The sequence below is a fragment of the Engystomops pustulosus genome, chromosome 3 (genome assembly GCF_040894005.1).
Source record: "Engystomops pustulosus chromosome 3, aEngPut4.maternal, whole genome shotgun sequence".
Lineage (NCBI taxonomy): Eukaryota > Metazoa > Chordata > Amphibia > Anura > Leptodactylidae > Engystomops > Engystomops pustulosus.
Window position 1 is genome coordinate 164,335,601 of NC_092413.1, and position 25,659 is coordinate 164,361,259.

The 25,659-nt window shown below is 41.6% G+C and overlaps 1 protein-coding gene across 3 annotated transcripts in view; it reads left to right on the forward strand.

Moving 5' to 3' along the window:
• Positions 1 to 5,903: 5,903 nt before the first annotated feature.
• The window catches only part of WDR49 (WD repeat domain 49), a 76,249-nt gene continuing 56,493 nt past the window's right edge, over positions 5,904 to 25,659 (forward strand). For 2 of the 3 annotated variants that reach the window (XM_072142876.1, XM_072142878.1), the window contains exons 1-5: positions 6,019 to 6,298; positions 9,111 to 9,551; positions 11,902 to 12,078; positions 12,762 to 12,936; positions 16,570 to 16,737. In XM_072142876.1, the coding sequence (XP_071998977.1) occupies positions 6,047 to 6,298; positions 9,111 to 9,551; positions 11,902 to 12,078; positions 12,762 to 12,936; positions 16,570 to 16,737 (1,213 nt within the window). In that variant the 5' untranslated portion in view covers positions 6,019 to 6,046. The other variant, XM_072142877.1, reaches the window with a different exon arrangement.

Consider the following 25,659-nt stretch of genomic DNA (forward strand, 5'->3'; position numbering starts at 1 on the left):
TAAGGATCCTTAAGCTCCTGGGCATTTATACGGAGTGCATATACAGTTGGTACGGAATATATTCGCACCCCTTTAAATGTTTCCTTTCATTGCAGCAGTTGATCAGAAGTATTCAGCCCCTTTGCTCAGTATTAATAGAAGCAGCTTTTGAGCTAGTACAGACAGGAGTCGTCTTGGGATTGATGCAACAAGTTTCTCACACATGGAGTTGAGAATCGTCTACCTATTCCTTGCAGATCCTCTCCAGTTCCCTCAGGTTGAACGTTGATGGAAGCCATTTTCAAGTATCTCCAGAGATGCACAATTGGGTTTAGGTCAGGGCTCTGGGCCAGTCAGAAATGGTCAAAGCTTCTGCTTTGTTATTTTAGCTGTGGGCTTCGGGTCATTGGGGCACATTTATCAAGCTAAGAGTATAAATGTTCTTAGTTACCCATGACAACCAATTACAACTCAGCTTTCATTTTACCAGTGCTCATGAATATTTTAAAGGGGAGCTGTAATTGGTTGCCATGGGCAGCTAAGAACGGTGTTACTCTTAGACAGCTTGATAAATCTGCCCCATTGTCACCTTCGGCCCAGTCTGAGGTCCAGAGCACTCTGGAATAGGTTTTCATCCAGGATATCTCTGTACTTGGCTGCTTTCATCTTTCCTTCAGTTGCATCCAGTCGTCCTCTCCCTGCCCCCATAGCATGATGCTCCCATCACCATGTGTCACTGTTAGGATTGTTTTTGGCAGGTGATGAGCAGTGCCTGGTTTTCTCCACACATACCGCTAAGAATTACACCAAAAGGTTCAATCTTTTAACCAAAGTATCTTCTTTCTCATAATCATAAAAAAAATACACATGAAGGACTCCCAGACTGTATGCAGCTTTTATGTCTTGGCTTCCCTCAGGGCACTCTGCAATAAGAAGAGCATTTTGTGTGGAGTGAGGAATACGGATGCGCTTCATGTGATGTGTCCACGTTGTATTCTTCCATTCCACCTGACTTGGGGCTACAGGTCCACGGCAAGCATCTGGACCAGTGGTGGCGAACCTATGGCACTGGTGCCAGTGGCGGCACTCGGAGCCCTTTCTGTTGGCACCCGGGCCATTACCCCTGCACACCAGACAGGACTCAAAGGATCTTCCTCCAGTTCCAAGCACCTTAAAAGATGCTGCTTTCAGTCATATTTTCATACTTACTTTGCTATTTGGGACTGTAGGAAGAGGGAGAATGGATAGACAGGGCCGAATTATCTTTGGAGGACCTCTTGCCCACAATTTTCTGTGCACAGAGGGACACTGGAAAGCAGCTAAAATGATGAAAATTTTCCATCTTTTTAATGTGTTGCTGTTCTCAGGAGGCCAATATGATTGAAAGTTGTTGAAGAACAGGGAGCAATAAGGTAATGCTTTAATTTTTGGTTGGCACCTCGCGATAAATAAGGGGGGTTTTTGGTTGCTTTTTGGGCACTCGGCTGCTAAAAGGTTCACCATCACTGATCTACACAAATATAGCACATGCAGTGCTCAGGTAAAAGAATGGATCCTGCTAGCAAATGCCATTTTGATGGCACATATTTGCATGTGTAGGGTCCCCCATGGGAGCAGCAATATCCCTTTCACTTGCAAATATTTTAATGTCACAATGGGAGGAGGATTCCATCTTTTCCTATGCCAACCCACAAAGGGAGTAGGTAGTGTGGGTTGGCCACTATATCGACAACACAGGAGTCTCTTGGCTCTTCAAGTTAATCATATGAAGATAATTCACAAAAAAGTTCCCAACAGGAGAAAATGAAAAGGTGGTGGTGATTCCATATAGGGAGGATCTTTCTGGTAATAGGACACTATTGGGCACTTCTTCCAATCCAATTCATGTTACTAGAAATATCCCCTACGGTGAAACGGTTTGCCTTAGAAGTAATTGTACTAATAGGGATTTTGAAAAAGAAAAGCAGAAACTTTGATGTAGACTTTAACAGGGCCATTTACAACAGATTTGACATTTTAAGAGCAAGTTTAAAAAAAAAAAGGGCCCATCGTACAATTTATGCTATTGCAGAATAATTCAGAATGTAAAAAAAAAAACGGGTATTATTTTCCCCTTGAAACAGTAACCAATATTTACAGATTGTAGAAATTGTTGAGATTCTTACCTATATTGATGCAGGAGTCCACAATGAAATCAATTGTTACGTCAGGAGTTAAATGTATTGTGAAAAGAGCTCCAACTATTGGGACTAGTTTATCTCCCAGTTTGTTTTGTAGTCATTCCACTATAAGAGCTAAACCAACGTGGCTCAAATAAACAGGGAACTATAAGAGTGGTCACAGGCAATGTAGAGTTTGCCGATGTATAGAAATTGGTAACGCAGTAAGTTCACCCGTAACAGGTAAGTGCTGTGATATTAATGAAGTCTATATTCATTGTAATACCAGCAATGTATTTGTGTGGCCGCGTGTTCTGTTTGGAAGAAGCAGTGTGTGGGTCATACTGCAGGTCCACTGAAGGTACAGATACGGCCTCATTTATCAGACATTAGTAACAATTCAGTAAATATTTTGGCAATATCCATTTAAGAGCTGTTCATAACAAATCTACCTCAGGTTTTCATAGAAAGCCATTGAAAGGGTTTTCCTACCAGTTACAGAAGGGGAATTTAAAGGTAAACTGTTGAACGGTGAAACTTTTTGGATGTTTATACTAGAAATTCGACAAACTCAAGGAATGAATAAGAGATTGAACTTTATAATAACATATTAAACAACATTGGATAGGTCCGATCAATTAAATATTGTCCTTCTATGATGTGTGTGTATGTATATAATATATTTCTTTTATTATTATTATGTCGTCTGACCAAGTCAGTTTGGCTAGTGTCTAATTATAGACAGCTTTATGTATACTGTACTTCATAATATGGTCTATGTTTCATTTTCCATCTTCATAGTAAAATGTAAATGGAATATATAAACATCTTCACTAGTTCCAATTCATTGATTTTATTTTTATATTTTTTCACGTGATGACGACTAAGGCAGATATTTTTAATGATTGAGACATTGTAAACACATTGGATCATGAGTAAGATGCTGCACGTTGATCATATACCTGTATGTCTATGCTGCATGTTGTTGTATACCTAATAAAGAAGAGCACTGATTCAACCCGATCTCTGCAAGATTTGTGTGTTGGATACTTGGTATACATTCTCTGCAGACTCTACTATAAAGCCCTGAGTGGTGGAGGCCTGTAGTCATAGTTGACTTTGTAGAATTTTCTCCCATTTCCCTACTGCACCTGTGGAGCTCTTCTCCTATGATTGCTTGGTTTAGCTGGACAGCGAGGCCGGGGAAGTTGTGGTTGTCCCACACATCTAAGGATTATAAAGGCCACTGTGATCTAAGGAACCTTGAGTGCTGCAGAATTATTTTGTAACCTTTGCCAGATCTGTGCTTTGCCAAATTTTTGCCTCTGAGCTCCTTGACCAGTTCCTTAGACCTCATGATACTAATGTGCTCTGACCTGCACTGTAAGCTGTGATCAGGAAAGGCACACACCATACAAGTTCAATCAGTTTAAGTTAACACAGCTGAACTCCAATGACGGAGTAGACCATCTCAGGCAGGATCAAAAGGAAATGGACAGCATATGGTTAAATGGTGTCACAGCAAATTTTTCTTTTTTTTTGAAGAGTGTAAATTAATGAGCAAAAAAAAATGGCAGACCGAGGCAGCCTTTTTGCCTCCTCTGACCTGTATATGTCGCATACTAGTGAAAGTGATCACCCTAAAAATCTGTCTAACATTTTGTTATGATGAAGGGGAAAAACATGATGTGAACTTAACTTTATAGACCCTCAGTAACTCTGGGTTACTGACTTGCTGGTTGGCCATAGGATCAGACTGGTGAGGTTCTGACCATCGACCAGCTATTTCATGTAATCATTTGGACATGTGCAGAGGCCTCTTTGTTGTTTAGGGAATACTGTACATTGTACCTGACAACTCGGAAGGGGACATGTTATTTAGGAACGCAAAGCATTGACTATAGTCCAAACCACTGGAAGGACATGGCAGTGCATGGTTGATACAGCACAATTAATTTGCAGCCTGTTACTAACAGCTATTGAGAATCTGCGTAACGAGACAAAAAGAGTCTCAAGTTAGAAACCTGAACATATGCTGACACTGACCCTCCCTGCTGTTAAATTCCAAAAACTGTACTGTTTCTATGGTTCCTAAAATTGTTTTGACACCGCAGTCATTTGTATCTGTATTTGTAAGCCAAAACCAGGAGCGGGCCCGAAACACAGGAGATACAAATCTTTCTATTATACTGGGCACACTTTAAAAACACAAAGAAAAATTAGGAAGTGCTCACTAGAATCATAATGTCCTTCCACTGATGCTTGGACATTATGCTAATGATTTCTGGGAGCATTACCAGAGCCCCTCCATGCCATAGCTTCACAGGCTGTTACTCAGTGAAGGAGCACTTCTCCCCCCCCCAATGTGTGAGATTACAGCAGAAGGAGGAGGTAGGCAGTGTAACATCCTTTGAAGCTAGAGCTCTCGGGGGTAAAGCCCTCTATAGAGCTCTTCTGGATCATTATCATAATTTTAAACATTGACTTTCTTTTTTTTTGTACATAAAGGGTCTGGTGATAAGATTTTCTGAAAATACTTTTTCACTTACTATGGGGAGTAGAGGTTTAGAGGATTTATTACCCTTTCAGCAAGTTTTGTGATACAAAAAAAGTGACAAGTTTTTGGTGGCACTTATATGAAGACCTGTAGCATTACAAGTTAAAGGTGGTTACCAACTTTGCACGTCCACAAAAACAATTGAGTGGAGCAGCAAGACTCAAGCTTGATCTGCATTAATCAAAACACGATTCCTATTCTCTGGATTGGTGGGGTCCCAGTTGCTGGACCCTAACTGATCAGCTTGTTACAACCCATTTATCAATAACTTGTTAACATGAGGAGTGAACCAGAAATGGTGTAGGGTTGAGGGTTGAGCCATGCAACACTGAAATTGAGAAAATCCCTATGTCTATATATCTCTCTATGTAGCTTGCATCTAGAAGAGATGGGGTGTGTTCTTCCTGTACCAAAAATACTGAAACTTACACCATACTCAAAATAAGGACTACGGTAGTTTATTGTACAAGTGGAGCCATTTCTATTAAGTTTTGGTAACCTTATATAAAATATTCAGCAGTTTTTCAGTGTTGCGTTTATTTTTGGAATCCAGAGGTTTATGTTTTAAAAAAAAATCCCAATTTTTTGTGCAACAGTTGTAAAATATCTCCTCCTCTTTGTTGGTGTAGGAAAAAAAGTTAGAATTGGTTGCTTAAAATTTTGTGCAACTTTTTTTGCAACTTTCTTGTGCAACAGACATACCAAAAAAAAGATATATGAACCTCTTGGTGTTTTCCCGGGCTTATACTTGTTGCCCACAAGCATATTTGAGAAACTTATTTGGTGCGCTTGAGGAATTTACCACACCGTAACTGAATTACCAATCTGAACTCAGCAGTGCAAGTGATTTTGGACTCGGTCCGGTAAAGCTCGTAAAATACCCTGAGTAAGTTTGTCAGAGTAACGTGCTGTCGTGTCATTCAAATTGACATATTGTGCAATCTGTATCAAATAAAAATTTTAGTCTGGGAAAAATAAAATATATAGAAAAATAAAATACTTTAAGATAAACCTAAACATTTGGGGGAAAAAAAACTATAAATATCATGGTTTCAATAAGAAAAAGCTATATTGATATATGACAAATAAAGAAGGTGAGTTTAGTGAAGATGAGTACATAGTTGTATTCCAGCCCTACGAGTGTTTGTGCAGTTACGGGACACGGTGTGTTGTCCAGCTCCGTGTAGTGTTACTAAGTAACTAGAGGCCTCTAAATGAAGACAAAAACATTCCTGCACAGCTTTTAATGTAACCTCTCACACCCAGAAAATCCAGCGACTGTCACACTATATCAACCTGTGTCCTGAGGTTTGTAAGACTGTCTCTGACTTCTACCAGTTTTATCAGGAACATGACTTTTTTGGTAATTATTCCTTTTGTATTCGCAGCCTCTACTTATAATGCAGGACTTAGATCCAAAACCGCAAAGGATTTGATTAAGAAGAAAAAGATGAACAGCCAAAACCTTCCTGTTATTGAAAGACAGCCCAGCTCCCCTGCTCTGCCAAGTGATGAGAGTTCAGAAGGTGGTAGACATCTAGGGGAATCAATCGAAAACAGGCTTAGCATAAAGGATTTTACCGAAATTCAAAATCTCTTTAAGGTAAGTTAACAAATAATAACTAAACAAGGGATGTGTTTCTGTTATTTCACTAAGACGACTGGCCACAAGAGCCCTTAAAGTTTTCATATGTCAGGAACTTCTAAAATTGATCTTGGTTGTGTCAACTGTCTACCCAGGAATGCTGATGGGTAATTAAAGGGGTTTTCCCATTTCAGCACCTAATTTGTGCATGGCAAAGAGAATTTTACATACTATCAAATCCTCATAGTTTCAAGATCTCTGATTGCTCTCTGCCAATAAACATCTGTCTATGAACATGTGATGTCACACAGGTGCATGGCTTTTCATATAGAGTGTGACTCACTGGTTAGCACTACAGCCCTGCAGTGCTGGGAACCTGGGCTCAAGTCCCATCCAGGTCAACATCTGCAAAGAATTTGTATCTTCTCTCCGTGTTTGCGTGGGTTTCCTCCGGGTCCTCCTGTTTCCTCCCACACTCCAAAACATACTGGTAGGTTGATTAGATTGTGCCTCATCCCCCCAGCCACGCTCTAGTTTTCACCCTGCTGTGGGGAAAACTCCTCCTATTCCTCCTCCTCTTGCTAAACTGTCCCCTGGCTGGACTGTAGATTACCTGGCTGTTGTTGGACCAGCAACGCACCCTCGAGCCAGGTGTAGTGGCCAGACACCTCTTCCTCCTCTGCCTCTCCCTCTACCACCATTACTTTTTCCATCATGGCCTAAAGTCTTTTTTTCTAGCAGGAAAAGAATGGGTATAGCAGCGCTGATGATGGCGTCATCAGCACTGACCATATCGGTGGTACTACAGCATGGCACAACTCGTTCATGATGCCTACTTGTTAGAGGTAAATTTATTCTGGTCAGTAATTGAAATTCCCAGGGTGTTCCGTAACTGGAGCTCAACTATTGTTGCTCCTGCTCACAAACCCTTGACCAGCATAACTGCAATTCCAGCGGGTCGGAACATCACATGTGAGGTGGTGGGTGGGAAGGCTAAAGTTTCTATGCATTGCAGGTAGGTGATCAGCAGCAGGGTGATAACGCACATGGTGTACACAGACAGCGCATACTTTATCCAGCAGCTCCGGCATGTATGCATAATTGTCCAGGACCCTTTGCTGCACCAAGTTGAGCACATGCACATGGCATGGGATGTACACCAGCCCAGCTTGGGATGTCTAGATGCTAGTGGCCTAGGAACAAAACTTTTGTAAATTGTTTATGTTTTGGCTTTGTAAATAGTTTTGGTTTTGTAAAAAATGTACTATTTTTCAAAAATGTTTCTGTTTGTCAAAAATCTTTGCTTTTTAAAAAGTTTCTCATTTTGTAAATAGTTTCAGTTGATCCAGAGAGTTGCTCAAGGGGTCAGGAGGGAGTTTTTCCCTACTTATGGTCCTTTGCCCAGACAGATGAGTTTCAGCACGCCTTCTTCCATTTCGCCATGGCTGTGCTGAAACTGTTGGTGCCGGCCCAACAGGAGGCAACTGAAGAAGGAGTGGTGTTCTACCTTGGTGGTAGAAATATATGTAACACAGCAATTCCTGCCTAGAGCCCTGATGCCACTACATTAACCCAGTGGGCATAGAACAAGCAGGTAGTTATAGATATCAGAGAAAGGGACAGGTTTTGATAAAGAGAACAAGAGTGGAAACAACAGATTGACTTTAAATTTTGCAAACCAATGTGATATCGTTGGAGGACTAGCTTGCCACAAATGGTTATACTGGCCCTGACAGCACTAACCAAATGCCGCCTGAAGGAGCGATTAATATTACAGACAAGTAACAGGAATAGTTCAGGGGATTTAGGCAAGTAGTAAATTTTAGGTTATCTGCCAAACCATGGACCTTGTCTGTTGTGTTACAACACAAAGTCTCAACCCATCCTCATTTCTATCACAATAAATGTACATATGTACAGCTGGTTTAATGTGGCCCATCAGTTCTTACCAAGAGGGGTACATGGCTTTTGAAGGAAACAGAGCAGATTTGGTAAAAACGGACCCTGCTAAAATAAAAAGTAACACAGTTAAATTTAACTTCCACTCACTAACTTGTCCAGAGCTGAGACTACATGAAGATCACAGCACAAACTATCCCTAGTCCTGATAAACCGATTTTATGGGAAAATACTAAAGGGGTTGTTCAGGCTTTAAAAAACTATATATCTGTCAGGGGTGAGCTGCAGAAACAATAAAAAACTTACTTACCTTCTCTATCGCTCCCGTTGTCCCGCGCCACCGTATGTTAGTACCGTGCCCCTGTTTGTTTACATAGGTAGGTACACCCATTCGTCAATTGTCTTGCCCCTGTTAAAGCATTAGATTCAATGCTGTATCAGGCTAGCGTAAGTAGTCGGGCAGTAACACCTCCCCTGTAAACAAACCGAGGCATGGCATTGACGGTCAACAACATTGGACAACTGGATTGATGGAGAAGCTAAGGATAAGTTTTTTAGTGTTTTTACAAGCCCCCTAGGCCAGGCCCGGCAACCCGTTTAAACAGAAGCCATTTAATAAACTCTTTGAGACATAAAATACAATTTCTAATATAATACATATGGAATAGTGAAGAACATTGTTACCTGACAGAGAAGTAGATAAGTAAAAAGATTTGCTTAGTCTGCAATTCCTACATTGACAAGTGATTCTATACCATTACTAAAGATGGCAGAAATGATATTCACATTGTGACATTAACCTTGAGAAACGAAGGTTTACGAAAGAGTCGTGGGCCACTAATTTTCCTAATGTAACACAGTGTTGTAATATCACTAACCCATTTCCTTTGTCATCTTCTGTAAATGTTGTCATGTACATGTATTCTCTCAGTCCCCAGAGCTAAATCCACCAGAATGCATGAACAAGGAGGAATTCATGGAGAGAACATATGCAGCCGTGAGGCGCGGTGTGAAAGACGAATACGGGGATTTATTTGATAAGATAGATGTGAGTCGTGAAGGTTTCATTGATTGGGACAAATTAACATCCTTCATGCTGCTTGAGCTTTACGAGAAAGATGAACGAGTGAAATCATCAGTAATTCCCCAGTGGAGGGATATTCGCAGCCTTCCATTAATTCACAAGGAAAACATCCAAAAAGTAGTTTATTTGAAAGGTTCTTGCCGCTACGTAACTTTGAGCAAAGATGGATTACTGGGAGTCTGGGGAGAGAATTTAAAACTACAAAGAAGCCTGCGGATCTGCACAGATACCGTCAAGCTGAAAGATTTATGGGCAACCAGCTTGGTGTTCCTGGCCAATGTAAACAAGGTAAATATGGATGTAAATATAAGTAATGCATATATCAATAAGGCAAGGGTGGAGGGTTACAATGTGAGCTCCATTCATTTTATCTGTCACATAGACTCTGCACAATATGGAGTGTGTGCCCTGTGCTGGCACAGCCTAGGAATGGGAACAGGATCAAGAAATGTAATTACCACTCTATGTAGAACTGCAAAATAAACAAGCAATGTCACCGAGTAATGAAAAGCATAAATCTAAATAAAAATGGATTATTATTATGTTTCTATTGTTATTGCAAAGCTTGTAAAAGGCTTAAAAACTGACCTGTCCCCATGGTTGTCAAAGAGTGGACAACTGCACCTCTCCAAATACTACTCTACCTCTCCCCATAGCCGATTCCACTGAGAACAACTCAGAATTTTATAATTAAACATACCTAATCCTGTTATTCCCCTAACAACAGGGAAAAGTCTGGACACAAACGCATGAAATGATTTGGCAAATCGGATGGCTTTGGCTGAAATTTATCAAAATTGTATGGCCACCATCATGGTGGTACCTTTACTCATATAAGATCCTTCCATAACTGAATGAGTTGAAATATAAAGTAATTCACAATAGAAAGACATATACTTTATACTATGGGCTCTTTGTCTAACTAGATCTCCAAAGATTTGGTGACACCAGGAAGCTGTTTGACCTTAAAGAAGAAAATATAGATTTGGTTTCAAAGAGATTGTCAGTGGCTTTTTCACAGTTGTTATAACTTTGACTTTATCAATATTTATTGAGACCTTTCAGTAAGTTCTCCATGGTGGATTTATACTTTATCCCATTTCTTTGAAGCAGCAATAGAGTACAGGGAATAGGAGGGATTGGCTGATTACAACATATTAAAATGCCCTAACCACTTTATCTTTAGTTCACAATAACTTTTATTAATTTTCCAAAAATAAAACAACATACATAGGTAAGACATGATGAAAAGGAGCAGTTCACAAGCAATATCAAATGCTAACAATAAATGCACTAAAAATAATTGTACTATCATAAAGAGGTTATTTATATGTTATTTCATTTTTTCAATAAAACTACCGTATATACTTGAGTATAAAATTTGTGTTGAAACCCAAACTTGGCTTTTACTTGAGTCTATTAAAAAAATTAACACTGTACTCACCTTTCCGATACCCCTCATAGGTCCTCTTCTTCCTTCCGATGCTCCGGTGCCTCTTCGGGTCCATCTGCTCTTCTTTGAGTCCTTCTGCTCCTCTCTGGGTCCCCTTGCGATGCGGGCGCCGCACTAACAATGACGTCGGCAAGCTGCTGATGTCATTGTGTGTGTCGGCCAAGCGTGAAGACCCAAAGGGAGCCGAATGACCCGCAGAGGAGCCGAAGCAAGAAGAGAACCGGGGGGGGGGCGTGTTAATTTTTTTTACTACAGGGGGCAGGCTTGCTATATAATGCAGGGGCTGGCAGGCTATATACTACAGGGCGCTGGCAGGTTATATACTGGGGAGGCTGTGACCAATGCATTTCCCACCCTCGTCTTATACTCGCGTCAATAGGTTTTACCAGTTATTTGTGGTAAAATTAGGGGCCTCGGCTAATAGTCACGGAGGCTGGACTTTGGTTTGGATGCATTTAAAAAAACAACATGTGACCTGTTTGAGCTGCAGGCTGTCTCCATGTTTGTCTTCCTGTACAGCTTGTCCCTCCCCCACTGATGTCAGGCTGACCAGGCCGAGACCTCTGAGAAGAAGCAGGAGGTGGAGCTAGACAGGAGCACAAAGGTGGGGGCCAAGCTCTGAGGAGTGGGTAACACGGACAAGCCACATGTTGTTTTTTTAAATGCATCCAAACCAAAGTCCAGCCTCTGTGACTACCCCAGGATTCTGTCAGGATGCAAGGTAAGTTATAACACACAATTATATTGTAATGCAAATACTTAGAAAAGGAAGAGACATATTTGCACTGCCGGTGTCATGGGCTTTTACAATCTGTCTTTAGTGAAAAATGAGGTCCCTGGTCCATAAAACAATCTGAGATAAAGCATGCCCCCTTAGTGTTTTACTGTCCCATAGTCTGTGGGATCTGAATATATCCTTTGGGAGTTAAAAGTGACGATGGGCCTCTATAAAACCAGTTGAAAATAAAAGATCTACAGTTTGTTAAAGGAACCTGTAATGTATGTGGTCACAGTCATACAAATATTATTGTTTAAGGGCTCAGGCAATATTGGTCACCATGTGATGAAACATTTGGGAAGCCCAAATTTCCTCCTGCAAGAAGCCCTAAATAGCAGAAAGCATCCTTCATTGTTTGTCCTTATTATTGTTCAATAGTTTTACTTTCAGAGTTTCCCACTCCACAGATGGCAGTGTCATTCACCAGCAAAGAAATCTGTTTCTATGATCTCAGCTCAAAGCAGGATGTGTTTTGCCAGTATAAACTCCAAGGATTACCTGCCACGCCAATCTGTATGGATTACTGGCACAACTCGGATGATGGCAATGATGCTATTCTTACATTTGGAGATGTCAATGGGCAGGTAAGGTTCTTAGTCGTCTCTGTGTTGCCAATGCGTGTCTTCCCATCTATTCTGAATGCGTGATGTATACTTATAATAATATTTTTCTCATCTCGATGGGGCACATTTACTAAGGGTGCACACTTTAGTTCCACCTTTTTCGGGGCTAAAACGACTTCACAGGTATTTAAGAAGTGTGTGCGCCTGGATTGTGACACACATGACCCTTTTGTGGCACAGTTGCGCTGGTTTCCATGCAACACAAATTACGTAGTTTGCCATCAGACGGTCCGACTGATTCGGACTGAGAGTGGGATTTAACTTTCAAATTGTGTTGTACGCCCTATGTTTAAAATGCACCACAAAAAAGATGGTGAGCTCTGTTGGACCTGAATGGGGAAGTGACACATTCATGATTTCAGGTGCACGATCTTAGTGAATCGCTGCATGGTGCAGTATTCAGGGAACTCCAGTGACCTGGTAAGTGAATGTTCCCCTATATGTCTATAAGTGAGGGAATGTGCTTCTTACTCCTTTATGTTCAGTCTTTATGCTTCTCATCTATGAGTGTGGGAATGTGAATTTTATCTCTCTAGGTTCACACTATCCAATATGTTCATAAGTTTATTTCTAATAGGGTGATACTTTGTGTCTTACCTCTATAACTGTGTACCTCTATAACTACGTGTGTCTAATTGCTATAGGTCCAAGCCATATGTTTTACTACGGCTCTAATAACCTTGTTTGAGCGGCCGGCTAATTCTACAGAAGACCAGCAGACTACTCTCTACATTTCCTGGAAGGAGTTGGTTGGTGGATTCCATAAATGTTGCTCCATTGCAAAACATGGACTTCATGAAGAGAACTGGGTGCGACAAGGTAATGTGCTTAGACATTTTCTGCTCAATTCTAGATATGATCCAATTTGCTAAGGCTTTCTCATACTCCTTCATCTGGATGAGATAGCTTTCAGCACATGAGGAATGCATACAGCCAATAATCTGAATGAGGATACTGAACTCCGTTGCATTTATAATTAAATAAATGGTGTCATATACACAAATGTGTCCATAACATCTGCAAACAGGCCTTTTATGATGTAAGCAGCCATGTCACTAACCAGACAGGAATAGGACCTGCCTATAACTAGCGGTGTGGCCACTCGGCACGTTCCCAGTGAAGCGAAATAAAGTGCATGCTACCTCACATGCCCATGTACTGTTCTGTACATGAGTATATACTCACACATAGTTGTCCCGTAGTCAAATTATTTTTTCCAGTGCTTACCAAAGAATCAATATCATTGAATTGACTGAATCTTGTATGAAAAGATTTCACAAAAGAAGCCAACACATGACATTAATACAGTCAGTGACCTCCATTGTACAATCAAACTAGTTACATAGACAAATTTATAAAGATATTTTCCTCATAATTTTGCTAGCTGACTAGATAATGGTGAGTGCTCATGAACACAGAAGACATAATACAGCACATTTTATACTAGCCATATGCCCCACACCATATGTAAATTATTATATAAAGATTTACTGAGGTAGAAGATACTTGAACTGGTGCTGAATAGTGATGAGCTATCAGGGCTGTGAGTCTGTGGACCCTCTGGAACATGGCGGGAGCTGGTACTAGCCGACACCTGGGACCGGAGTCTAAGTGGCACCTGGTCTTCACCAGAGCCCGCCGCAAAGTGGGATGGTCTTGCTGCGGCGGGGTACCACCAGGTCATTCCACAGGTGCGTGTAGCCTGAAGTGGCAGACAAGGTAGTAATGCAGGAGACAGTTTGTACCCGGGGAGACAGCGGGAGAACAGCACAGTAAGGCACACTAGGACTCACATCAGGAAACACAGGAGCTGGCACACGGATCAGGAACATAGCAACGGACTGGCACATGGGACAGCAGGATACGCAGGAACGCAGGATACAAAGGAACACAGGATACACAGGAGGGCTTTCTCTGCAGGGAATGGCTTGAAGATCTGGTTGGGAATGATGGGAGCCGCTCTATTAAATGCATTCCCAGAGGTGGCTAGCGCCAATCATCTGTGCACTGGCCCTTTATATCTTGAAGTACCACCGCGCGCAGGGCCCAGTCTAGATGTGAGTGGGAGCGTGGAGAAGTAAGTCCACGGGAGAGGGACCGGGGCAGTGCAGAGGGGCTTGGGTGCACCTGCAATCCGCTGTATGGATCGTGACATGAACGTGTTGGCTAAAATTCTGGTTTGACCGATTAGTGGTAAAAATTTGGTTCAGGATCTTGGCTTTGGCACAAACTTTACCTCGAACGTGCACCCCTTGGAAGTGGAGACCTGAATTTTAACAACCAAAATGGCGGTAGTAAGGCTAGAGGGCTGAATAATTGTGTGAAAAACAGAACATATGCCCTACCCAAAATGGGCTAGGGTAAGTACTTAAAATAATAAAATAACATTAAAAAAACTAAACAAAAAAAAACCTTGCACATATCAAAATAAAGGCACTCTGGGTGTTCAGACCCAGTTATTTACATAGAGGGTTAAAGAAGCAATGGAAAAATCCACACACTATTCCTCTACCATATTGGTACCATATTGGAATCAATGTAGTACTAAAAAAATGTCCCTCATGGCGGCCCAGTTGGTGGTGAAGTGCTGTTGGTCACTACCTCAAATCTCCCAGGCGTTCTGTAACTTACCAATTGCCTTCTCTGCTCACACACTTTTTCCAGCATCTGCAAAGTAGGATTCAACCGAGTTTGTACATTAGAGGCAGTGGCTGCACAGGCCAAAGTTCCTCAGCGGTGCAGATAGGCAAGCAGCAAGGTGTAAACGCCATAAACACATGCCATGCACTGCAAGCAGAATCTGCAGCAGGTCTGTATCAGCACAGTCTGCTGCTTTTTTCCTATGGCTTTGATAAAACTGGATGTGCAGATACTGCACTGACTGGATGAAGAAGCAGGAGAAGAAGAAGAAGGAGGAGTCAACAGGCAGTAAGGAGGGGGGGGGGGGAGAATGTGAGCCAAAGCACTTCCGGCCACAGGACCACTTCATCACCCAGCGGGCAGTTACAGGAAATCTCTCATTAAAATCCAATATGCATAAACCAGGGACACTTACTAATAGATCCAGGCACTGTGACTGTCGTAATCTTCTTATATTTGTTATCCACGACCTTCTTCCTTCTAAAATCAACGTTTAAAATTATGGTAATTAAGGCTACTGGGGGAAGTTCTCAGAGTTTCTCTATGCTGCAGGTTCACAGGCTGTAAGTAATCTCACCACAGCACATGGAAATTGAAGAACTGTCTGCCATGTATTTGATCAATGCCTCAACTTTGTGTTGCCTAATGGGGCCTACCAGTATATGCTGCACAGCCTGGTACCTGCTTACACCAGCGGAACTTAGTGCAGGCAGAAACGGAGCACAATCTCTCCCTTGTAAAACTTTGATGTAACACTGACGCAAATAGGACAGAGACTGATATTTTAACTTATCAGTGGATGATGCCAGGATGTGTGTGTTCATTTGAGATAAGACCCACAAGTTATTTTCGTAGACTACTTAAAAGTCTTAAACATGTTAACATAGAGCTTCCCCCAAGATATTCTGGGTTTAATAACAAATCCAGCCACTAGTAAGCAGATTACCTCCATTACAACTTACATTATCTATCTTTGTTACAGACCACAGAATAAGCAATTTTGTGTGGCTGTTACTTTAAGCACAGTGCTCATTAGCTTCCCTGCACTGTCACCCATAATAACCCCATACAAAAGAGTACAATACATGTAAAGACTACTGCCCGGAAACTAATCGAAGCCCAAGTCCATCCAAAGGAGGATGCGTATTGTGTAGTTAGTAGGCTGAGGCCGTCTACTGCTGCATTGAACTTTTCAAGAAGCAATAGGCAATTTAATATAAGTAAGACTGAATGCTTAAACTCCTCCAGTCATTTTAATGTTCCAATCTTTTACTCCTCTAGGTGAAGAATATCACATCACATTTAGCAACAGGAAGGTTACTGGATATCTGTTAAGGATAGGCTTTGCTTGAATTGCTTCAAGTAACATTATTCTCCTTAGAATCTGACAATACTTCTCTGTTATCATTGCAGAAATATTGTAATGTAATTGCTCAAAGAGCTGTACCTGAAATCTCCTGTCTCTTCTGACCTAACACCTCCTGATTGATATTCCTATTTCCAGTACATTTACAAGAGGCATGTTCCATGCATTATGGGATAATAAAGTCACAGGACGCGGCGGCGCACATTTCTACGGATACTGTCAAGAGGTGTTTTGGTTCAGTAGGAAAGGTTTGATTAAAATCTGACAGCTTCTTAATTGACCTTAATGTAACTGTAGTAGTCTTCCAACATTTCCAATCTGTCATGGTAATAAAGATCATTTTTGGATTTGCTTGACATTTTTCGTCAGTGCGACGCTCTGCCTGATGTGACTTCAAATAGCATCTTGTGCTAAACTAATGAGGATATTTCTGTATTCGCCCTCAGTTACTTACAGCTCTCATTTAGAGGCTTTTTTGTCGTGTTCTACAAGTGACAATAACACAGTCATTCTGGCCTGGAGAGAAAAAGGCAAAACCCATCTGAGGACAACCTCTCTGAACATTACGAAAGGAATTAATGGCTTTGACTACGACTCGGGACTAAATATAATTGGTATGTATCAGCAGTTATTCATTTTAATGGCAGAATTATAGCATACCTCTGGAAGGCTATTTGTTGTACAATTTTCGTATTACAGATTGTCTTCTACCGTTACAAATTATTTAATATTTTCAGATAAGCCCAAATTCCACATGAGGCATTTACCTTAATACATTCCCAAAGTTGTCACTAAGGCTTCATCAGAGGCATTTCAGTCCATTATGACATTTTTGAGAAATATCCATTTTTATCTGCATGTTAATGAGGCAGTTGGTGCACCCAAGCCATGTTCCTGGTGCTCAGAGCACTGCTGCTATTCCTGTCTACTACCCTCTCTGTAAGATAAGCAAGATTTATCATGTGATTGACACTGGAAGTAGAGGTAAGTGGCAGGAATAGCAGTGCTACAGACACTGAAGACACATCCTGGGTGCACCAACTGCCCCGTACTGATAAAACTGGGAATGCCTTGAAATGGTATAATAGACAGGAGTAGGTATGATGAATATCACTGTGCATTTTAGACAATTTGCTGCTAGTAGATGATAACACCTAGTGAAAGAGGTAGACTTCCTGTAATGACCTTTTGTAGTTACAAAGTAGTATACCCTAATCCACTGGCACTCCACTATTGTATTTATGGAGCATGTCTACCAATGCAGCGCAGACTCTAAAGCCACTGCGTCACCAGCATCAATTTTGGAAAATTTTTAACACGTCATTCCCAGACCTGTGCCAAATAGCAATGACAGTGGAGGCTAAATCCATTTACCACTTAGTGATACAGGACAACTGAATTCTATATGTAGAGTGAATCATTCTTGTGTAAATGTGGGAAATCAGACATTTAGCATGATGTGAGGGTCTGGGGTGAGGTAGTATTCATTAAATAGGGACAAATAAAGTGAACTTGTAAATAGCTATAATGCTCCAAAGAAGGTTACATAAAGTGGTTTCCGAATGATGCGAAGGCGGACATGCCCTCATGAGAGAGGAACTGGTTTACCCTCTGTCCATGGTGGTTTATCCTGTCTGTCCATGGTGGTTTTCCTGTCTGTCCATGGTGGTTTATCCTGTCTGTCCATGCTCTGAGTGACTCCAGACCTGATGGGAACGTGGGCAGAAAAGGGAGTAGGGATAGGTGAGGAAAGATGAGATCTGCAGAAAATAAAGAGAATCATACAACCAAAAGCAATGACTTAAAGAGGACCTGTCACCCCAAATTAGTGCCCCCATCCAAACATACCTAATGAATCTACTCCCCGGCCCCTTTCTAATGCTGCCCATTTCAAAGACCTGGCATTAATCAAATTTCAGTAATCGACGCTTAAAGGGGTATTCCCATCAGGGAATTTACATTTAATAAAATTCATTTGCCTTATATAAACATTTCTTCAATTGGATGTTAATAAAAAAAAATGTTCCTGTATGAAGATAATTTCTCAAAAATGTAGTCATGTTTTCCCTTAGAAACGAGATAGCTTCCTCGGATACGATCACGTCACACTCTGGCAGTGGTGGCCAGACATGCACTATAGAGCCCTGCCGGACCACCAGGATTCAGCCATCATTACTACAGGACGGCTGTGCGACATGTAGTAACTCCCGGACATTTTATATACAATAACGTTTTGTTTCTTTGTGCACTCACTCCAGCAGAGGTGACTGCATCCGAGGAAGCCATCTCGTTTCTAAGGGACAGCAGGGCTACATTTATGAGAAATTATCTTCACACAAGAACATTCTTTTTAATAACATATAATTGAAGAAATGTTTATATATGGCAAATTAATGAAACTGAATGTGAATGCTCAGACGAGAATACCCCTTTAAGAATATGACACATAACATGCATGATAACCAATCGACGGACCAGCAGTCCGGATTATTCATTAGGGGGCTGTCCAGGCACTCCTCTTTCTTCACAGGCCACCACTCCCCCAGGTACCAGTTCTTTTGCTATGCGCAAAATGCCGGCGATCGTGGCATCCAGTCTGCAGGCGCTGCCATGTCCTGCTCTCACCACTTACTGCACATGTGCAAGTGTGACAATTGGAGCCCGGGGGAGTGGCGGCCTGTGAAAAAAGAGTGCCTGGACGGCCACCTAATAAATAATCCGGACTGCTGGTCATGTCGATCGGACATCATGTATGTTATGTGTCATATACTTAAGCACCGATTACTGAAGTTTGATTAATGCCAGGGCTTTGAAATGGGCAGCATTAGAAAGGGGCTGGGGAGTAGATTCAGTAGGTATGTTTGGATGGGGGCACTAATTTTGGGTGACAGGTCCTCTTCAATAATGAGGGGACAGGTAGCAGAAGGAGTCCATGAAACAGAATCTGGCTAAAGCCAAGGCTCCTTAAACCAGCCAGAATGGTGGGTTTTATTGACAGTGAAAAAGGGCAAGTTGAGCCTCTTGAGCTGCCCGATCTGAAGATATTGGGAACCCTCATGTCTACCCGTAGCCAATGCTGGTGTAATGTGACCTCACAATCCTGGGGATGGAGCCCTGCCAGAAAAAAGCATAGGGACTTTTTCTGAAGTGTTAGTAAGATGTGGCCAGGGACTTGAACTAATCAGTAAAAGTTACAAATACACTTTCAACCTACTGTAACTGATCATCTCACCATCATGTAAGCACAATATATATGAATGCTACATGCAAGCTATGGTGAAACCTATGAAATATCACAGGCCCAGGATTGGTTAGTTCTCTGACGTCACAGGTGCCTGTAAGCACCTAATAGCAGCCCTGGGGGTAGACATCTATTTTGAAAACTTTAACAGGATGAAAAATTGTGCATGCAGATAGAATAGACGTCATGAGTTTGTGGCGTCTATATAATCAAATTTCAAATTTCAAAACAAATTGTTACAACTGTGCGAGAATTCTCAGTCACCATAGCAACAACATCTTATTTCCTATACAGCGTGCACTCCTTACTCCAGGCAACCCTGTGATGTGCCTCTGGTCTCGATGTAACTACTGTGATTAGCATGTACAAGGTGTGCTTGACATTTCTAGCCGGCTAGATGTAGCCATATATTTTGGCGATACATGGGACATAGAATTATGATTTCACTAAAAGCATCAGAGAGACAGCCGCTATGATTAATGGGCGCATACTGTATACTGTAAAAAGAATCCACTGCTGAGATGATGGAACACAAAGCGGCACAACATACGTCACAACAGAATTACCCTCCTCCTATAATTACATTGTTTGCATCTGCAATAAGAAGGGCAGTGCATGCTGGCGTACTGCTTGACCGTGGCATCACGTTTACATTACTTTTGCATTTAGGTAGCTATTACTTCGCATTTATGTCTTCATTGCATTCTAATAGCATTTACAATTTTGCAACGCGTTTGCGTTAACATCATGTTTACATGACATTAGCATTTACATTGTATTTACAATTTGTTTGCGTTCACATTGCATTCACATTATGGTTACATCATGTTTGCATTAACAACATAATTGCATTTACGTCACGTTTACGTCACATTTGTAGTAACACTGTATTGGTGTTTTGCATTTCCTATTGCCTTTTCGGTAACATCACATTTGTATGGTAATTATGTAACTTTGTGTTTATGGAAAGGCAGTGTATATGCAATGTTTATGAAATATCAGCGGAATGTAAATGTAATAGGGCACACTTACTAATGGCTTTGCCCCGCACTTTAGTCGGACTGTTTATGTTCTTCATGGCTAAAATGGCTTACACAGGTATTTAAGAAGTGTGTGCACTGCGATTGTGGTGCTTGCGACCCTTTTGTGGCGCAGCTGCGCTGGCTTCCATGCAACACATATTAGGGGGCGTGCTGTCGGGCGGTCGGACTGATTCGGACCGAGTGCCGTATTTAGTTTTCAAATTGTGTCACACGCCCTAACATCAGGAATGGTCACATGGGCAGAAACTTCGGCTTTGGAGGCGAAAGCATCTGCGCTCTGCTATCTGATATGTTTTTCTCTGCTTCTACAAAATGCTTAGATTGGACTGGTACTGAATGGTGATAAGTCAGATACTAGCAAACTGCCATGAGATCTTCTTTATTAGGTAGTTTCCTTTAAAGATGGACAAAGAATAGACAAGCATTAGATCATTTGTATGGTCAATCCCCAATTTCTTATCAATACTGGCATCTATTGTAGTTGGACAGTATCCAATGCTGTGTCTCCAAAATTAGTGGGAGAAGAGATTTTTTTAATGGAATCTTTATTTATGAATTCCAATTTATTTGTATTTCATATTCCACCCACCAATGATCCCTAGTATGGACACATTTACATTACATGCACATACTACAGACCCCTCAGTATCATTTGCATAAATGAAAACTGCACAGGACAACTAAATTACATTGAATATATACCACTATTTTAAAAAGTTGGGATGCTGTGTAATATGTAAGTAAAAATAGAATGGAATGATTTTGATATATCACAGACCAAGATTTTGTTTACAAAAGATCATAGATTACATATCTTATATGGAATGTCAGATATTTCACCCTTTTAGGAAAGCCATGCTATTGAGATAGGTGTAGAATGTAATGAGCATTGATAGTGCCTATTCAGATATATAAGCTTCCCGGTATGTAGCCACTTATAAACCCTTTACCATTATATACAGTCTTTTGAACAGTGCACCAAGAGCTAGACACAGGTTCCCTCTCCTCTTGAATCCGCAGGATATGCTACCATTAATCGGACCACAGAATAATTTTTCATCTTGACTCGGTCTGTTTGAGGAAAACGTATTTCCACCATAGACCTTTGTGTTCTAAGTCGGTAGTAAATCCTACAGAGATGGGTTGAATGTATCCTGCAGACCACCAAGGTATAGAGATAAAATTTCTTTATTGTTATACTCAAACAAAGCTTAAAATAATCAAGTCACAATAAAAGGCCAGGTGTGTGTAGTTTGATTGTGATTTGATGCGAATTTTAAGCTTTGTGAGTATAACAATAAAGACATTTTATCTCTATACCTTGGTGATCCACAATACATTCATCCCATCTGTGTAGGATTCACTGCTGACTTTGAACAGGAAGGTGGAGAGAAGTCTGGTGGAAATACGTTGTGGGAACTGTGAATTTGCCCATCACAGAACACTGCCGCTCTTTCTCCCAGTTGTTTATTACCACCACTGCCTTTGTTGTCATGTCCCAACCTTTTTTAGATGGTTGTAGACATCAAGTTCTACAGATATACATTGTAATGTATTAATAGCCATTGCATTTACAACATTTTCCATGCCCTTTACGAAAAGGGATATAATAGGAATAAGTGTAATTAACATTCATATATATTCAAGTAAAAGCCGAGTTTTTCAGCACAATTTTTTGCTGAAAAACCCCACTTGTCTTGGACTTGAGTATATAAAAAAACTAAACTTAGTACTCACCATCCAGCACTGAACCCCAATGTCCTCTTCTCCCTGCAGCACCTCACCAGGTTCCTGGCCTGGACGGCAGATGCACTTCTATGCAATCTGCTGCCACAGAAACCATGACATGGCAGTCATGATGTCAAAGTTTCTGTGCCGGAAGATCACGTAGACGTGCATCAGCCGGCCCGGCCGGGAACCCCAAGAGGTGATACGGGAAGAAGAGTATGCTGGGGGTTAGCTCCAGAGGGTGAGTACTATGTGTATTTTTTGGGTGTTATACTGCTGGGCATTATACTTAAGGGGGTACTTTGCTGGACATTATACTTTTGGGGGCACTCTGCTGGATATTATACTAATGGGGGCACTTTGCTGGACATTATACTATTGGGGGCACTCTGCAGGGCATTATATTAATTGGAGGGACTTCATTCATGAGGGGAGACCACTGGACATTTTATCGATGAGGGGGGACTACTGGACAATGTATTAGTGAGTAGCGGCTGCATTTCTCACCCTAGGCGTATACTTGAGTCAGTATGTTTTTCCAGTTTTTTTGTGGTAAAATTAGCTATCTCAGTTTATACTTCGATCAGCTTATACTCGCGTTTATACAGTAATCTAATATGTAATTAGTTGTTATTTAAATTTGTGTTCCCCTTACCAGAAAAATGCTGTGGACATTCACTACAATGAAGAATTAAAATGCTACTGGCCCTTTAATCAGTCCATTGAGTTTGTCCTGGGGGAGAAGACAAAGAATAGAATTTGGATGTTGCTGGTCACATGTCCACATCACATGCTTTGCACCTGCCTGGACAGGTCATGTGATCATCACTGAACTGAAGAGGGACTGAAGGGACAATAAGGTTGTATTTACATGAAGCTGCATGTTAGGAGGCTGGAGGACAGGAGGGATGAATTTACATGATACTGCATGTTAGGAGGCTGGAGGACAGGAGGGATGAATTTACATGAGACTGCATGTTAGGAGGCTGGAGGACAGGAGGGATGCATTTACATGATACTGCAAGTTAGGAGGCTGGAGGACAGGAGGGATGCATTTACATGGGACTGCAAGTTAGGAGGCTGGAGGACAGGAGGGATGCATTTACATGGGACTGCATGTTAGGAAGCTGGAAGACAAGAGGGGTGCATTTACATGGGACTGCATGTTAGGAAGCTAAGGGGAGGGGCAAGAGGGACTATGTTGGAAGGAGTCACGGAGTGCCTTATATGCAACACTTTCTGTTGGGAAGGTGAATCTTTTTTCGACTTTGCTTGTTGGTAAAAGTTTTAAAAAGGGGTTGTCTCAAACTTGACAAACAAGTCTTCCATAAGGTTTTGCAGCTACATTAAATTTCCTACAGCGCAAACTGTAGTAAGGTGTGGTGCTGTTTGTGGGAGATAGCAGTTGGCACAGCCAGACATAACATTTAAAGGGAGAATAATATGTTTGTTTTTTTTTTTACATGGGACTGTATGTAGCACATGGTAGGTCATAATCACAATCTAATCAACCTACCAGTATGTTTTGGAGTGTGGGAGGAAACCTACCAGTATGTTTTGGAGTGTGGGAGGAAACCTACCAGTATGTTTTGGAGTGTGGGAGGAAACCTACCAGTATGTTTTGGAATGTGGGAGGAAACCTGAGGACCAGGAGGAAACCCACACAAACACGGAGAGAACATACAAACTCTTTTCAAATGTTGACCTGGATGGGACTTGAATCCAGGACCCCAGCCCTGCAAGGCTGTAGTGGTAACCACTGAGCCACTGTGCTGGCCATACCTGCCCATTAATGACATCAAGTTTTGTTGTTTTTATTTATTTATAGCATTATTGGTTTTATAGCTATCCCCACAATGCTATTTATGGTACGGTATTTATAGCATTATGGGAATAGCCCTTTAATGCAACAACCTGTGCATGCATATATCTAGTATGAATCAATTGCCCGCTGCTCTAGAGAATGCTGTGTCCTCTCCAGATTCATAGCTGGCCATACATACAGTACAGTATAATACAGAGTTGCCATCACGCTGCATCACGCTGGAGCACATTCTTGCAGCTTTTATATTTTGCAATTATTTTGACAAAACAGTATGAAAATATTTGCATGAATGTGTTTGGAGAGATAATTTTCCTGTAATGCTGATGATGGCTTCAATGTTTGAAACCTTTAGAATTCATGGCTCATTGTGGCTTAGGAGGTAATTACAGAGCTTCATTGTTTTTGGAATATGAGGTGGCTCACAGAAAAGCTCTTGATCCTTTGTAATCTTGCTTGAAAAAATGTTTGAAGCAAGCTTTGCATTGTTATGGCCTATGTGCTATATAATGGGAATGTTCAGCAGATTACTTAGCTTTTTGCATGCAATGTATTTTAGCATGTGCAATGCATTATGTACAAGGATGGCCAAGGCCTACTGTCTGTACTTTATTTTTGAGTTGTCTTAATAGGAAGCTGCAGTGAACCAGCTTTATGCTTAATGTGAACCTGTCACCAGGAATTTCATTTTTAGCTGGTGAGAGGTTCCAATAGCTTTTGCTATGCTGATTTTAAAAATACCTTTGTCAGTATTCTGAATCATTTCAGTATTTTTATATAAGTTTAATTCACTTTACCTGGCTCCCTGCCAGCAGTATACAGTGAGTCCGCATGCATTCTTCCTCTACCCCACGCCATCCCCTTCCCTCCCCTGCCTGCTCAGTGTGCATGACAGGAAGTGGGGAGGGGTTAGGGAGCTGTATGAGTGTGGAGGAAAGGTGACGGACAAGGTACATACAGGCTCCAGCTGCCTCTTTCCCGGGACTCATCACACACTGCTGGCAGGGAGCCAGGTAATGTCAATTAAACTTAAAATTAAAATTCAATAAAAGCTATTGGAACCTGTCACCAGCTAAAAATTACATTCCTGGTGGCAGGTTCACTATAAGTTAGACAACACTTTTAATGCGCACATGCATGTTTTAGAGGAGGAGGATCCGATTGCTATATAGGTTTGTTAAAAGTACAAATGGTGGAGGTTTAGATTATTAAGGAAGTACTATTTATTTACATAAAATGATAAGACAGGTTGGTGAGAACAATTACAATTGTAGCGTAGCGTACAAGTAGATGGTAGCACACCGGCGGATGTGCCTGCTGAAAAGGCTGCGAGAGCATCGGCGATGTTGTGGGCGATGGTGGATGCGATGCTCCGTAGTCAATCTGCGTAGTAGCTTCAGGGCTGGACAAGGAGAGTCAGATGTGATATCTGTGTCCAGGTGGTAGTGTACACTCAATAGTGTATGTACGCAGTGTATGAAGAGGGGGGGGGGGGGAGGGGGGGGTGCACTCGTGGATGACAGAGTGCGGGGGGTCCCTAGTTAGCCCTAATAGGGGCTAGGTGGGGGCCCTGCCAATCCCTAGATAGTCCTAAATTCGGGGCGGCAGCCCTAGATGGCCGTCGTCCCGACCGGAACCTGCCCCTGTCCTCGGCCAAGTAACCCTAGTTACCGTGGGAAGGGAAAAGGGGGATATGAGCAGG